The sequence below is a fragment of the Myotis daubentonii genome, chromosome 15, assembly GCF_963259705.1.
Source record: "Myotis daubentonii chromosome 15, mMyoDau2.1, whole genome shotgun sequence".
NCBI classification, from domain to species: domain Eukaryota; kingdom Metazoa; phylum Chordata; class Mammalia; order Chiroptera; family Vespertilionidae; genus Myotis; species Myotis daubentonii.
In genome coordinates, this window is record NC_081854.1 from 40532636 (window position 1) to 40546775 (window position 14140).

The 14140-nt window shown below is 49.2% G+C and overlaps 1 protein-coding gene across 1 annotated transcript; it reads left to right on the forward strand.

Annotated features, from left to right (window-relative positions):
* Positions 1-754: 754 nt before the first annotated feature.
* Positions 755-12633, forward strand: LOC132217319 (carbohydrate sulfotransferase 6). Its single transcript, XM_059667412.1, has 3 exons — positions 755-1157; positions 1299-1508; positions 11001-12633. The coding sequence occupies exon 3, from the start codon at positions 11017-11019 to the stop codon at positions 12202-12204; it is 1188 nt and encodes a 395-aa protein (XP_059523395.1). The 5' UTR covers positions 755-1157; positions 1299-1508; positions 11001-11016; the 3' UTR covers positions 12205-12633.
* Positions 12634-14140: the final 1507 nt, after the last annotated feature.

Consider the following 14140-nt stretch of genomic DNA (forward strand, 5'->3'; position numbering starts at 1 on the left):
AAACAAAGCAATTCTATATCTTCCCCTTTCTCTCATGTTCATGCTTTTAAAAAGTTTCTTTCTGATCAGAGCAGTTCTAAATGTCTATTGGGGGAAATGTGTAATTAAACCTAAAGAAAATAAAGTTGTAACTTCGCTACCCAGAAGTTACCACTGTTGGCATTCTGGTACACATATTTTGTTATATATTTTGCTGTCATACACTTCTTTGAACCCTGCGAACAAATCCTTGTTGCTGGTTTATTTCCTTAAGATAGATCCTAGAAAGGAATTATTAATTCAGAAAGCTTATGGCTGTTCTTAAGGATTTTAACTCATCTTGCCAAGCCACAACCTGGAAAGAATGCACTAATCTATACTCTCGCAGCAGACTTCTTTTAGAACCCACCACGGATTCCCAGAGGTCAGAATTGTCTATCATTTTCAGATGCCTGGACTGCTCTTTTATCTGGAGTTGGGGGGAGGGGGAGTGATCTGCTTTATTTACTGAAACGTATCCTGTATTTATCCGGGGATTCGCTGCCTTCTTGGCTAGAGCAGGGAGGGGAGGAGAGGGAACAGCCACCCAGCTTCGGGCCTAGTTCCTGAGGGCCACCTGGTGTCCCAGCCCCTCGCAGCTCCACTACTTCGTGGGTTCACCTGGCATCAAGGTGCCTTGTACGTACTTGGCTTAAGGCTGAGGCTGGGGCCTTGGGAAACTGGTTTGGATTCCAAGTCACTTTCGCTGCGAGAATGCCACCGAGAGCGAGGAGGGGCAAAATTAAGATTAATTTTTTCCTTCACAAGGGCCTTTTGTGCTCCTGGGAACCTCCCTTTTGGGGCTGTTTTGGTCAATTAGTGAGATGAGAGGTGACTCTGCTAGAGCCCTCCCCCAAACAGTGCGCCTCCTGCAACTCCAGAGCCCACCTGTGCCTCCTCTTACCCGGGGCCCTCCGGCGCCCGCCCCTGGCCAGCTGTCCCACCCCCAAGGCGTGGCCCCCCGGCCCGTGTGGGGCTGGTAGTCGGAGCCGGGGGCCAACCGGCTTCTTCCTTCCCTCCCACCCTGGCTCCCGCCGGCCGGCTCGGGACCGCAGCCACGTCTGAAAGCGCCTCATTGTGTGCGCTCCGCTCGCAGCGGGCAGCGCCGAACCGCACGCAGGCCGCCGGCGGCCGCACAGGTAGCGCCGGGGGCCACGAGGCTGGTGCGGGCGGGGTACCCCGGGTCAGGACGGATCTGGTCCTTGTAGCTCCAGGACCGCCGCCACCCCAACATCTTATGACGCCTCTCTTTTTTACGGGAACTCCTGCCCTGTTTACAGGTTCCTCCGCCGTGGGTCCCCAGGTGCCGCCAATATCTTGGTATCCGTAAAGCCCCATCCATCCCTGGTATCACCAGGTGCCCCTTAGTAACCTTGGGGTCTCAACGGAACAAATCAGCCCGTGCGGACTCCCAGGGAAGAGACAGCAGGCTGTGAAGTGGAACTTGGCAGAGACAAGAAGCCTTTTCGGAGCCTTGGAAGCTGCGCCAGGTCAGCTAAGGACCCCAGCTTGGGGGTATGTTGGTTCGACCCCTCGCCGCGCGGCTGCCCCCACCTTAGGCGGGCTTGGGGCTGAGCCAGTGGCACAGTTGGGGGGGGGCGGGGGGCTGAAGGGGATGGTTTATTATCTGAACGCGCAAAGGGCATCGCTGCCCCAGGCACTGGTTTTAAAGTGTCTTCCGGGGCTCCAGCCTCACTCGGCGGCATCACGAGATCACGGCTGGGGATCCCTCATCTCCTGAAACTTGAGTGTCAAAGGGTGGCTTTCATCTAGATCGCTCTCCAAGGGCTTTTTCCTGGGAACGCCTGAGGAGCAGCAGCTTGGAGAGTGAATTTGGAACCAGATCCGGCTGGTTTGAGTCCGGCAGCCCCTGCTTGGGCAACAAGGAGACCTCTCTTGGCCTCCGCATAGGTGCCCAGCAAATGTCAACCCTCCTTTTTCTTCCTTCTTGTACCAGAGGCGTGGGCATGGGAAAACTGAGGCCTACAGAACACAAAGGCTTTGGCTGCCCTGAAACCATGAGTTAATTAGAATAGTGTGCTGCCCCCTGGCCGGTGTGGCTCTGTTGGTTGAGCGTAGTCCAGTGCATCAAAAAGTGGTTGGTTCGATTCCCAGTCAGGGCACATACCCAGGTTGCAGGTTCAATCCCGATCGGGGTGCGTGCGGGAGGCCACTGATCCATGTTTCTCTCTCTCTCTCTCTCTCTCTCTCTCTCTCTCTCTCTCTCTCAAAACAGTAAGAATAGTGAAAACAGTAAGAATAGTGTGCTGCTCAGTGAGCGCTGACTATGCTAAGATCAGATTGTCCCATTCACTCCTCTGTGGTACCTGCTGTGATAACCTGAAGCCCAGGGAGCTTAGGGGTGACTTGCTCAGTCACAGGCCTCAGTGGTTGTAGAGGCAGGATCTGAACCCAGTCTGGCTTCAGAAGCCAGGCTTCTGGCCTTTCCTCACTGTTCTATGTTTTCTATGTACATGTCCTGCCCCTGCCTGGCTTGCCAGGTTCTGTAACTAGGGTGCTAGAGTCACCTGCACCTGGTTAGGCTACTGTCCTTGAATTTTCCTTGTCAAGTCCAAGGTTTCCCTTGGATTCATATAGAATATAGTTGTAACCCAGGGTTTGGAACAATCCTGAACAGGTACTTAGAAGTGTACTTGGTACTAGATATTGTCCTAAGTGCTTTATAAATATTAACTCATTTAATTGTCAAATTAAGCCCATGCTTTGGGTTATACAGGGATGGGCAAAAGTAGGTTTACCGTTCGGAGTATGTGAAACAGTTTATTCTTCTATTATTTATTTATTATTAATTTGTATTATGTAAACCTACTTTTGCCAGCCCTGTTTTATTTCCCTGGTTTTATAGATTAGGGGGGAAAAGGCACAGAGAGATTAAGTAACTTGCCCAACATCACACAGTAGATGAGCAAGTGGAGTCACACTATTAACCACTGTGCTACTGCCTCCTTCCTCTAATGAGACAGACCACATCCTGCTTCTATTCTCGTAAGGGGAGATAGCAATGCATAAACAAGAGAATTCTGGGTAGTGATAATAGCATTAACAATGGTTTCTCAATATCACCTAATACAGTACTCAGTTCATATTCAAATTTCTCTGATTGCTTTAAAGATATCTTCTTGCGGTTGCTTGGTTTGGATCAGAATTCAAACAAGGTCCACAACTTGTTATGTGTTTTGAGTTGTTTTCTTCTAAAACAGTCTCTTTTTATGTCATTGACTTATAAGAATGATTCACTTTTTAAAAATCAATCCATTAAAATAAAAGCTTACAAAAATAAACCGGAGAACATTACAGATGATCTCTGTAATAAAAGGGCTCAGTCTGCCCTAGGCGGTTTGGCTCAGTGGATAGAGTGTCGGCCTGCGGACTGAAGGGTCCAGGTTCGATTCCAGTCAAGGGCATGTACCTTGGTTGCGGGCACATCCCCAGTAGGGGGTGTGCAGAAGGCAGCTGATCAATGTTTCTCTCCCATCGATGATTCTAACTCTCTATTCCTCTTCCTTCCTCTCTGTAAAAAATCAATAAAATATATTTTATATAAAAAAATAAAAGGGCTCAGTCAACACCTGGGGGAACACAGGGGAATGTGTAAAATGTACACCCCCTACCTCCATAACGTGCGTGTGTTATTAATGAGAAGAGGTGGTAATGAGAAGGTGGAAGGCCCAGACTGTAGGGCCCTCTAGCTGCCAGGTTCTATGCAAAGTGTACTTTGAGGATCCCCAACGCTCAGAGCTAGGGAAAGGGGTTTATAGGTTATCTGCTCTAAAGTTCCCCCAGGGTGACTCTGAGCTAGGGGACTTGGGGCTCTTTTCCCAGACTAACTTGATTTCATTTCCCACTAGATTCTTGCAGGCAAATCTGTCTCCTCCAGCAACATCTGGGTTGTGTGACTCCAGCCTCCTAGTGCCACACAGTTGCTCATAGGGCAGGCAGAGAGATGCCAGATGTGCTAGGGCTTGGGGTCAGCCACCTGTTGTGCTACAGCCCAGCCCAGCTCACTGGGCATGTGAGCCTCCACACTATCACTGCATAGGAGGTAATTCATCCTACTCCCCTGCGGTGACCCGCACCTTGGAGAGGGTCCGACGGGTAGAGGCGGAGTGGGATTAAATACAAGAGACCGGGGTTAGGAGGACTGGCACAAGGCACCAGCACCAGCACCAGCAACTTTATTCTTTACACACACTGCTTTATATCTAAAACTGTAACTGGTCATGCTTCATAGATCACTGCTAGGACTTGGCCCATTATAGGGAAGTAGCAGATTGTTACAGGCTGGGCAAGACTGGGCAAGCTTTGCCTAGATCCATCTATGTTTGACAGTTACTATGACAATCAGGTTATGTTTTAGTAACTGCACTTTTAGCCACCGAGGTCGTGCCTCGGTCAAGCCTTGTCTAGTTCCACTTTGCTGCAAACTCTAATTAAGCCTTAAACCTTTCCTGAGCTTCGACCTTAAAACCTTCCAGGATCGACATAGGGTAGAGTCCAGGGCTTTGCCATGTCCTCTGGTCAGCTTAGACTTTGCCAGCAGCATGACGGCCCCCAACACTCCCCAGCCTTCTGGTCAACTGGATACCACATCAGCTGGGAGGTAGTTAGGCAGGCATCTCTCTCCCTACAGTGGAGGCTGGAGCAGGCAAACTGTACCCATGCTTCCTTAACCAACTAAAAAGAACTGATTTTATGATTCCCAAAGTAATAAAAGTTTATTGTAGACTATCTGGGAAAATGCAGCAAAACACTAACAAGAAAAATCAATACTTATAATCGGGCCATAGAAAATAATCACTAATATTTCGCACGCATCCTTCCAGATTTCCTCTTATAAATACACATACTTGTGTAATTATTAGAACAGCTTTATTGAGATATAATACACATACATTAAAGCTCATCCTTTTAAAGTGTACAATTCACTGGCTTGTGGTATATTTAGTGTTGTGCGTTAATCGCCTCAAGGTTCATCCATGTTGTGGCATGTATCGGTACTTCATTCCTTTTTCTCTCATTCCTTTTTTATTGCCAAATAATATTCAGTTATATGGATACATCACATTTTGTTTATCCGTTCATCAATTGATGACTATTTGAAATGTTTCCGTTCTAGGCCATTAGAATAATGCTACTATGACAGTTCATGAACAAGTTTTTGTGTGGACGTGGTTTCAGTTCTCTTGGGTATATATTTTGGAGTGGGGTTGCTACATGGTAAAGAGTGTTTAAACTTTAGAGGAACTGCCTGTTTTCCACAGCAACTGTACCATCTCCCATTCCTGTCAGCAGTGTAGGAGGGTTCCAATTTCTCCTCATTCTCACTAACACTTGATATTATCTACCTTTTTCATTATAGCCATCCTAGTGGGTGAAAGTGGGCTCTCATATTTTTTTCATTAATCCTCACCCGAGAATATATATATTTCCCATTGAATGATTTTTTGAGAGTGCAAGGGAGGGGGAGAGACAGAGAGACACATCGATGTGAGAGAGAGACCACAACGATTGGTTGCCTCCTGCGCACACCCCAAACAGAGCGGGGGATTGAGCCTACAACCAATGTGCCCTTGACCAGAATCGAACCCGAGACCCTTCAGCCCACAGGCTGATGCTCTAACCACTGAGCACTAGCTAGGCTCTCATTGTAGTTTTGATTTGCATTTCTCTAGTGAGTAAAAATGTCAAGCATCTTTTCATGTGCTTATAGGTTAGCTGTACATCTTCTTTGGAGAAATTTCTACTTAAATCTTTTGCCCATTTAAATATCAGGTTGTCTTTTATGTGGAGTTGTGACAGCATTTTATATACTTGTATTTTGAATATAAGTCTTTTGTTGTCTTTATGATTTGCAAACATTTTCTCCCATCTGTGGGCGTCCTTTTATTTTATTGATGGTCCCCTTGGATATTCGTGTGTTGTTGTTTTTTTAACACAATTGGTATCATACACAATTAACACACTTGGTACGTGTATCTGTGTGTATTTTGTTACTTGTGTTTTTCCACTTGGTACTATATAGTTAAAAGCTCTGACCTTAGAGGGTTCAAATTCTGCCTCAGCTGCTATGTGTGTGTGGGTCCTCTAGGCAAGTTCCTTAATCTTTCTAAGTCTCAGTTTCTTCGTCTGTAAAATAGGATGAGCATCAGGTCTACTTCATAGGGTTGTTGTGAAGATTAAACCTGAAGATGGTAGAAAAGGCTTGGCATACAAGAAGCCCTCAGTGGACGGTATTTACTGATGGTCCTTGTACCCACTCTGCCATGAGCACTCACCTTCCCACTCCTGTCTCTCTCTTCCTCCCTCTCTGATTGATTTTTTTCTCTTCTCTCTCCCTCCTTTTGTCTTCTTTCCTTCCCTCCTTTTTAGCTTTCTCCCTAATGAATGGCCAGGCTCCATTAGAGCTGTTTTGCCCCCGCTGGGGTGGCCCTTGATACCTAGAGTCCACTGATCCCACATCCAGAACCCATTTTCTCTGGCCTTTGGGATTCCTGAACAGGGATGGCCTCTGGCTGATGCTGAACTGAGAGAAATCTGAGCCAGGGATTTGGACCTACAATTACATTTCACTCCCTTAGATTCTGTGCCAGGGCTGGGAGAGGCTGGTGACAGGAGGTGCTGCTGAGTTAAGGGCAGGCAAAGCTGGGCTGCAAGTCAGCGCTGCCCAGACAGCTAGATTCCTGGGCTCCAGCTCTTTCCTTCCTCTTTCAGGGGGAACTAATATGCTCGCTCTCTTGTATAAACTTCCAGAGATACCTTATGTTTATTTAAGCTAAATGGATTATTTTTTATTTTATTTATTTTTATTTATTTTTTTATATATTTTATTGATTTTTCACAGAGAGGAAGGGAGAGGGATAGAGAGTTAGAAACATCGATGAGAGAGAAACATCGATCAGCTGCCTCCTGCACATCTCCTACTGGGGTAGTGCCCGCAACCAAGGTACATACCCTTGACTGGAATCAAACCTGGGACCTTTCAGTCTGCAGGCTGACGCTCTATCCACTGAGCCAAACCGGTTAGGGCGGATTATTATTATTTTTAAATCCTCACCCATAGGATATGTTTTCATTGATTTTCTTAGGAAGAGAGAGAGAAACATCAGTGTGACAGAGAAACATCGATTGGTTGCCCTCCTATATGCCCCCTAACTGGTAATTGAACCTGCAACCTAAGTATGTGTTCTGATCAGGAATCGAACCCACTACCTTTTGGTGCACAGGACGACACTCCAACCAGCTGAGCCACCCGGCCAGGGCAAGCTATGTGGATTATTTTGACAAAAATAAATTTTCAAAGACTTTCTGATGAAACAGTTTCAGTAACTTGAGAAAGTGGAAGGTGGTCCTGGGTGTCAGAGTAGAAGAGGAAACTTTCTCTTCTTTCTGTGGCCTCTTGTGCTTGACTGAAATGCATGATTATTTTCATCATCCTTATCAACATCATCAAAGACTTGGTGGAACTGGAAGGCAGGGGAGGCCCATAGGGGACAGAGGATGTCTCTTCCTTTTGATTGAGTGGCTCTTGTGCTTGGGTGTGGGGCTGTGTCTGCCAGAGGATGGGACCCCTCTCCTAGTTTTTCACAAATAAAACATGAGCCCACGATGCCCTCATCTGTATATTATTTTGTGCCACTTCTGTGTGATACCTTTTCCAAAAATTGAACATATTATAAATATGTGCCTCCCAAATGACTTTAAACAGGAAAAAATTCATAGGGGAGGGCAGGGGACTTCCAGGATGGGGAACTAGTACACAAAGGCTTAGGAAGCGACCCACCCCAGGACCCTCCACGGGGGGTCGGGCACTTGGATTTAAACCTCTGCTCTGTCCTTACTGGCTGAGTACTCATTGCCTGAACCCATTGCCTCAATTAAAACAAACAGGGATAATCTCTACCTCCTAGGGGTTTGGGGAGGATAAAATTCAATCATGAAGATAAAAGTACACGTCACCGTGCCTGCCTGACATGTTCTTCCTAACTTCGAACCCTGGGTGAGTTGGTAGGTGTGCTGCACATAAGGCTCCTTATGGGGACCTGGACTTCGCTGGACAGCCTACGTGGCATAGGATGTTTCCACCCCCCTTCCTAGCTCTTGAGTTCCAATAGCAGGATCAGATAGCAGTTCCTGTATTGTGTGAGTCACTTAAGAAGACCTCTGGCTTCCCTGGAGTGCAGGTAACAAGCACCTTGGCCTGTGGTCAAGATCCTTCTCTGCAGGGGGGGCTGGGCTGTCCAGGCAGCTGTGCTTGAGCCAACGCATCAGAGTCCTGCACTCCGCAGGGACCGGACAGGCCAGCCGACTGGGATCAGAAAGTGTGAGGAGCGCCCGGCCAGCATGGCTCAGCGGTTGAGCGACAGCCCATGAACCAGAAGGTCACAGTTTGATTCCCGGTCAGGCAGCTGATCAAGGATTCTCTCTCATTATTGATGTTTCTATCTCTCTCTCCCTCTCCCTTCTTCTCTGAAATTATACATATATATATATATATATATATATATATATATATATATATATATATATATATATATAATTTTTTTATTTTTTTAAGAAAGTGCCAGGAGCTTAGCAATGGAAGTCCAGGGTTGGAGTCCCGGTTTCCTGCTGTCTCTTTAAGCCTAAAAAACTGAGATCATAATGGCCGCCTCAGGGGCTGCTGAGTTAAATAATAGAGTGGATATAAAGCATCTCACACTTGATGTGATTTCTGTCAGCACACCAGTTGTGAGTTCCCTTCCTCTGCTGCCCCCTGCTTTCAGGGGGAGCACACCCTCAAGGAGAGGAGATAACAAGTGCAGAGCAGATGGGTGGTTACTCTCCATGTCTTCTAGGTTTTCCAGGAGTGGGCATGGGATCCAGGAGGCAGTTCTGAGTTAGCAGATGGCAGCTATTGAGCATCCTCCTTCCACTCCTATAGCCTACCAATAAGGGAAAGGCACAGAAATGGGATCTGCTCATGATCTAGACCAGTGGTTCTCAACCTTCCAGCCTTTTAAATACAGTTCCTCATGTTGTGACCCCAACCATAAAATTATTTTCATTGCTACTTCATAACTGTAATGTTGCTACTGCTATGAATCATAATGTAAATATCTGATATGCAGGATGGTCTTAGGCGACCCCTGTGAAAGGTCATTCGACTGCCAAAGGGGTCGCGACCCACAGGTTGAGAACCGCTGGTCTAGACCCTGGCTTCTCTCAGTGGGGACATGGACAGGGAGGGTGTTATTAGGGAGCAAATACTGTGGAACTAAGGGGGAAACTTCCAGGCCCCTATCTTCCAAAGCACCTCATCCTTGATCATTGCAGGAGCAACAGGTGCAGAGGAGAAAACTTGGGAACCTTGGGGTGTGGAAGGCTCAGTGTTCCTTTCTGCAGCACAAGCACGACATTTAAAGATTCACCAAAGGATTCAGGGTGGTTGGGGTGAGAGGTGGGCCTGGGAAGTGTTGGGATTCCAAGCAGAGGTGACCTCAGGTGTCTCATCTGGGTGATCTCTCATGGTTCTTCCTCTCCAGACCCAGCTCAACGCAGCAAGAATAATCTGGGGAATAAATATGGCACCTCACCAAGCCCTTTCCTCTTATGGGTTTGTCCCAGCATTCCTCACAGCAACTGTAAGAGGTTAAATGTTATCCCCAATTTACAAAGGAGGAAATTGAGCCTCGGAGAATTCAGGTCACTTGCCCCAGGTCTCATAGCTCCTAAGTGGCAGGGGAGGAACTCCAAGCCAGTCCTCTCTCCTGCACTTAGCAGGAGACACAGTCAGTTCACTCATTTGGAAAAATGTATCCAGCACCCGGTCTGAGCCCAGCTGCAGCCAGGGCGGGGCTAGCTCCCCCCCCCGCCCCCCCCGCCCCCCGCCCCCCCCCCCCCCCCCCCCCGCCGTGGGGCTGCTGCTTTCTCAGGACCTGAGGCTCCTCCAGGCATCCCCCATGATAGAGGTGGGCAGTTACCCCGCAGTCCCGGGCCAGACCATGGTGGGTAACCTCAGCAGGGAAATGGCAAGCAGCCACCAGGGGCCTGACTCCACTCTCACCTCCCAGCTTCTCCAGCTCCTTCCTATCTCTCCCTGAACTTCTTCTGCAAACTCACAGGTTCCAGAAGGACACCCTCCCTCTGGAGTCCAAGCATCCTGCAGCACTTTACTCCCCGTGGGTGATGGTAACAGTTGGTGTTCTTTTTCTTTTATTTATTTGTTTACTTTTAATAACAAAAGTTGTATCTGCATGTTAGAAATTTTCAAACAACGCAGAAGTGCAATGTGTAGAAAATACAAGCTATCCATTATGAGGGTTTAGTACATGCCCCTTGCCCCCATGGTCATACCAATACTCCAGGATCAGTATTGTCCCCTTTTTACAGATGGGTAAACTGAGTCATGGAGAGATTAAGTGTTTGGTCTAAGATCACAGGCTTGGAAGTAGCTGAACCAGGATTCAACCTGAGGGAGCCAAATCACCCATCAAGCTGTTCAGCTAAACAATCGAAACGCGTCTCCCTAAAAGGAATTCTTAACGAAAAGGCGGGAGGTTTTGTTTTTAAAAATATTTCCTTCAACCCTGCCGGTGTTGCTTCGTGGTTGAGCCTTGACCTATGAACCAGGAGGTCAGAATTAGATTCCCCAGTAGGGGGCGTGCAGGAGGCAGCCAATCAATGATTCTCTCGTTGGTGTTTCTATTTCTCTCTCCTCCCTTCCTCTCTGAAATCAATAAAAATATATATTAAAATATTTCCTTCACCAGATAGGGAGTGAGGGAGGAAGAGAAGAGAATAAAAGAGAAGACAAGAGGATTTCCCATAATATTCTGCCACTGGCCTTTTGCTCTGCATAGACTAGATCATGGCTTAGGTCTTAACCTCACCTTCCTCGGGCTGCTCCCTGTAATCACTGAGCAGAAGTTGGAATGTGGACAAGGGCGCTGTGGGTCCCTAACTGCTAACCTTCCCTCCCGCAGGCCCCTTGCACGCAGCATGTGGCTGCCACGCATCTCCAGCACTACGGTGACCGCGCTCCTGCTGGCGCAGACCGGCCTCCTGCTCTTCCTGGTCTCCCGGCCCAGGCTGACAGCCCCAGCAGATGGCGAGGAACGGGTGCACGTGCTGGTGCTGTCTTCATGGCGCTCCGGCTCATCTTTCGTGGGCCAGCTCTTCAGCCAGCACCCCGATGTCTTCTACCTGATGGAGCCCGCGTGGCACGTGTGGTCCGCCCTGTCTCAGGGCAGCGCGCCGGCGCTGCACATGGCCGTGCGTGACCTGGTGCGGTCCGTCTTCTTGTGTGACATGGATGTGTTCGATGCCTACCTGCCGTGGCGTCGCAACCTCTCAGACCTCTTCCAGTGGGCCGTGAGCCGCGCTCTGTGCTCGCCGCCGGCCTGCAGCGCCTTTCCGCGCGGAGCCATCAGCAGCGAGGCCGTATGCAAGCCTCTGTGCGCACGGAGGCCCTTCGGCCTGGCCCAGGAAGCCTGCCGCTCCTACAGCCACGTGGTGCTCAAGGAGGTGCGCTTCTTCAACCTGCAGGTGCTCTACCCGCTGCTCACCGACCCAGCTCTCAACCTGCACATCGTGCACCTGGTGCGTGACCCACGGGCGGTGCTGCGCTCACGCGAGCAGACAGCCAAGGCCCTGGCGCGCGACAATGGCATCGTGCTGGGCACAAACGGCACGTGGGTGGAGGCCGACCCAGGCCTGCGCGTGGTGCGGGAGGTGTGCCGCAGCCACGTGCGCATCGCTGAGGCCGCCACCCGCAAGCCACCGCCCTTCTTGCGTGGCCGCTACCGCCTGGTGCGCTTCGAGGACCTGGCGCGAGCACCGCTGCCCGAGATCCGTGCACTGTACGCCTTCGCGGGCCTTAGCCTCACGCCGCAGCTGGAGGCCTGGATCCACAACATCACGCATGGGTCCGGGCCTGGCGCGCGCCGCGAAGCCTTCAAGACCACGTCCAGGGACGCACTCAACGTCTCCCAGGCCTGGCGCCACGCGCTGTCCTTCACCAAGATCCGCCGGGTGCAGGAGCTGTGTGCTGGCGCGCTGCAGCTGCTGGGATACCGACCCGTGTTTTCCGAGGAAGAGCAGCGTGACCTGGCCCTGGACCTGGTGCTACCGCGCGGCCCGGGCAGCTTCAGCTGGGCATCGTCCACCAATGCGCACCCTGGGCCTTAGCGGAAGGCCCGGTTGTGGCGGTCGCCAGGGCCAGGAGAAAACTGGTGGGGAGAGGGCTGGGGTACACAGGGCGCAGGCCGCTACTGGAGGGGCCGGGAGTTTGGGGATCCTCCCTTGTATTAGGAAAGGACTGCGTCCCCAAACTCCCTGTTTATTGCCACTTCTTGACTTTCCTTGGAGTCCTTTTTTGCTGCTGGGTTTCCATCAGGCACATTCTTCATAGAAAACAAAGCTTGTGCCCAGCCAGTGTGGCTCAGTGGATTGAGTGTTGTCCCATGCACCAGGAGGTCACAGTTGGATTCCTGGTCAGGGCACATGCCGGGGTTGCCCACTTGATCCCCAGTGGGAGGCATGCAGGAGGCAGCTGGTGATGTTTCTCTCTCTCCCTCTCCCTTCTCTCTCTAAAATAAACAATAAAAATATTTTTTAAAAGGAAAACAAAGCTTGTGTCCCTACTTCCTCTGGACACTGGGAATAGTTCAGACAACTTGGCTCCTGCTGAGGGTCTTTCTTTTTCCTTATCTCTCTCCTCCCTTGGGAGAGAAGGTTGGGAAGGTCTGGGAGGCAAGCCAGGTAGAGCGTGTGGTGGAACAAGAGGTTGGCAGCAGGATCAGTGCCGGTGAATGTAACTAGATCAGGCTTGCTATGAGCTTGGGGTAGGGGGTATGGAGGGAAGGCTTTGTCTTCCCTTGGCCCTTTCAGGCTGGGCCCTACAGGAGAGCAGAGTAAGATTCCTAACTGCAAACCACAACACCTTGCTCTGGAGCAAAGCCTTGTTAAAAGGATGCTGGGTGTGTAGAGGGCTTAGAACTGAGCTCAGAAAATGACTAAACGGGGGAGGGGGAGCTCACAAACCCTCTAGGAAGGTCAAGGCAGCAGATTTGAGACCACTCGAATAGAATACAGCAAATTCCACTGGAGCAGAGAGTTGGTCTGGAAACTGAAGGTTGCCACCAGAACTACGATGCCTATTATCTCTGGAAATGAGGGAGCAACCCTCACTGTTGCTGTCAGGCACAAGAAGGGGTTCTAGAGGTTGCTAGCCTCTGAGTCTCAGCTGGGGTGTGGTCTTAGATTGGTGAGACCTCAGTTGTGGACCCACATCTATCCTGCAAGTAGGCAAGACAAGGGGGATGTGGCATTTTCTGCTTCTTTCCGTGCAGGAAGCAGTGGTATATTGTCCTTGAAGCTGAGGCTTCAGGACTCCTCATTGTAGGATTCCATCAAGCTATAGGGCTTCAGGCTCCATGAAACCCAGACCTGCCCCTGCTCACAATATTATGGAGAAGGTATTTAAAAACCCGGATTTATTAACCTGGCTGGTGTGGCTCAGTTGGTTAGGTATCATCCCATGCACCTAAAGGTTGCTGGTTTGATTCCAGGTCAGGGTACATGCCTAGGTTGTGGGCCCCATCCCTGGTAGGGAGTGTGGAGGAGGCAAACTGATCCATCTCTCTCTGTCCCTCCCTTCCTCCCTCTCCCTCTCTCCTTCCACTCTCTCTAAAAATCAGTAGAAAAAATATCCTTAGGTGAGATTAACAAAAAAAATTGAGCTTTTTTTTTTTTTTTTTTTTTTTTTTTTTTTTTAAGTCTGAGCTTCTTAACTAGTTTGTCTATAGCTTGAAATCAGTTACATTATTCTTCCTGAGGACACTCTTCTTTCGGTTCCAGTCTGGTTAGGTGGCTGCTAGGACTACTGCACAGGAGTCAGTTTAACCCTCCTGGTTAAATCTACCATTTCTTGTATTGCATATATTTTTCTTTCTTGGTTATCACTCTAACTTCACTGGAGTATATACTCAGCTTCCTTAGAAAGGGCACATGAAACACATTTTCTGAGTCCTGAAAGTCTAAATGTCTTTTTTTTTTTTTAAAACTTCTCAATCCACACTTTGACTGGGGATAGAATTTTAAGTTCAAGATAACATATCTGCCC

Coding starts and splice junctions, on each gene's coding strand:
- LOC132217319 (XM_059667412.1), top strand. CDS start 11,017: ATGTGGCTGCCACGCATCTCCAGCACTACGGTGACCGCGCTCCTGCTG.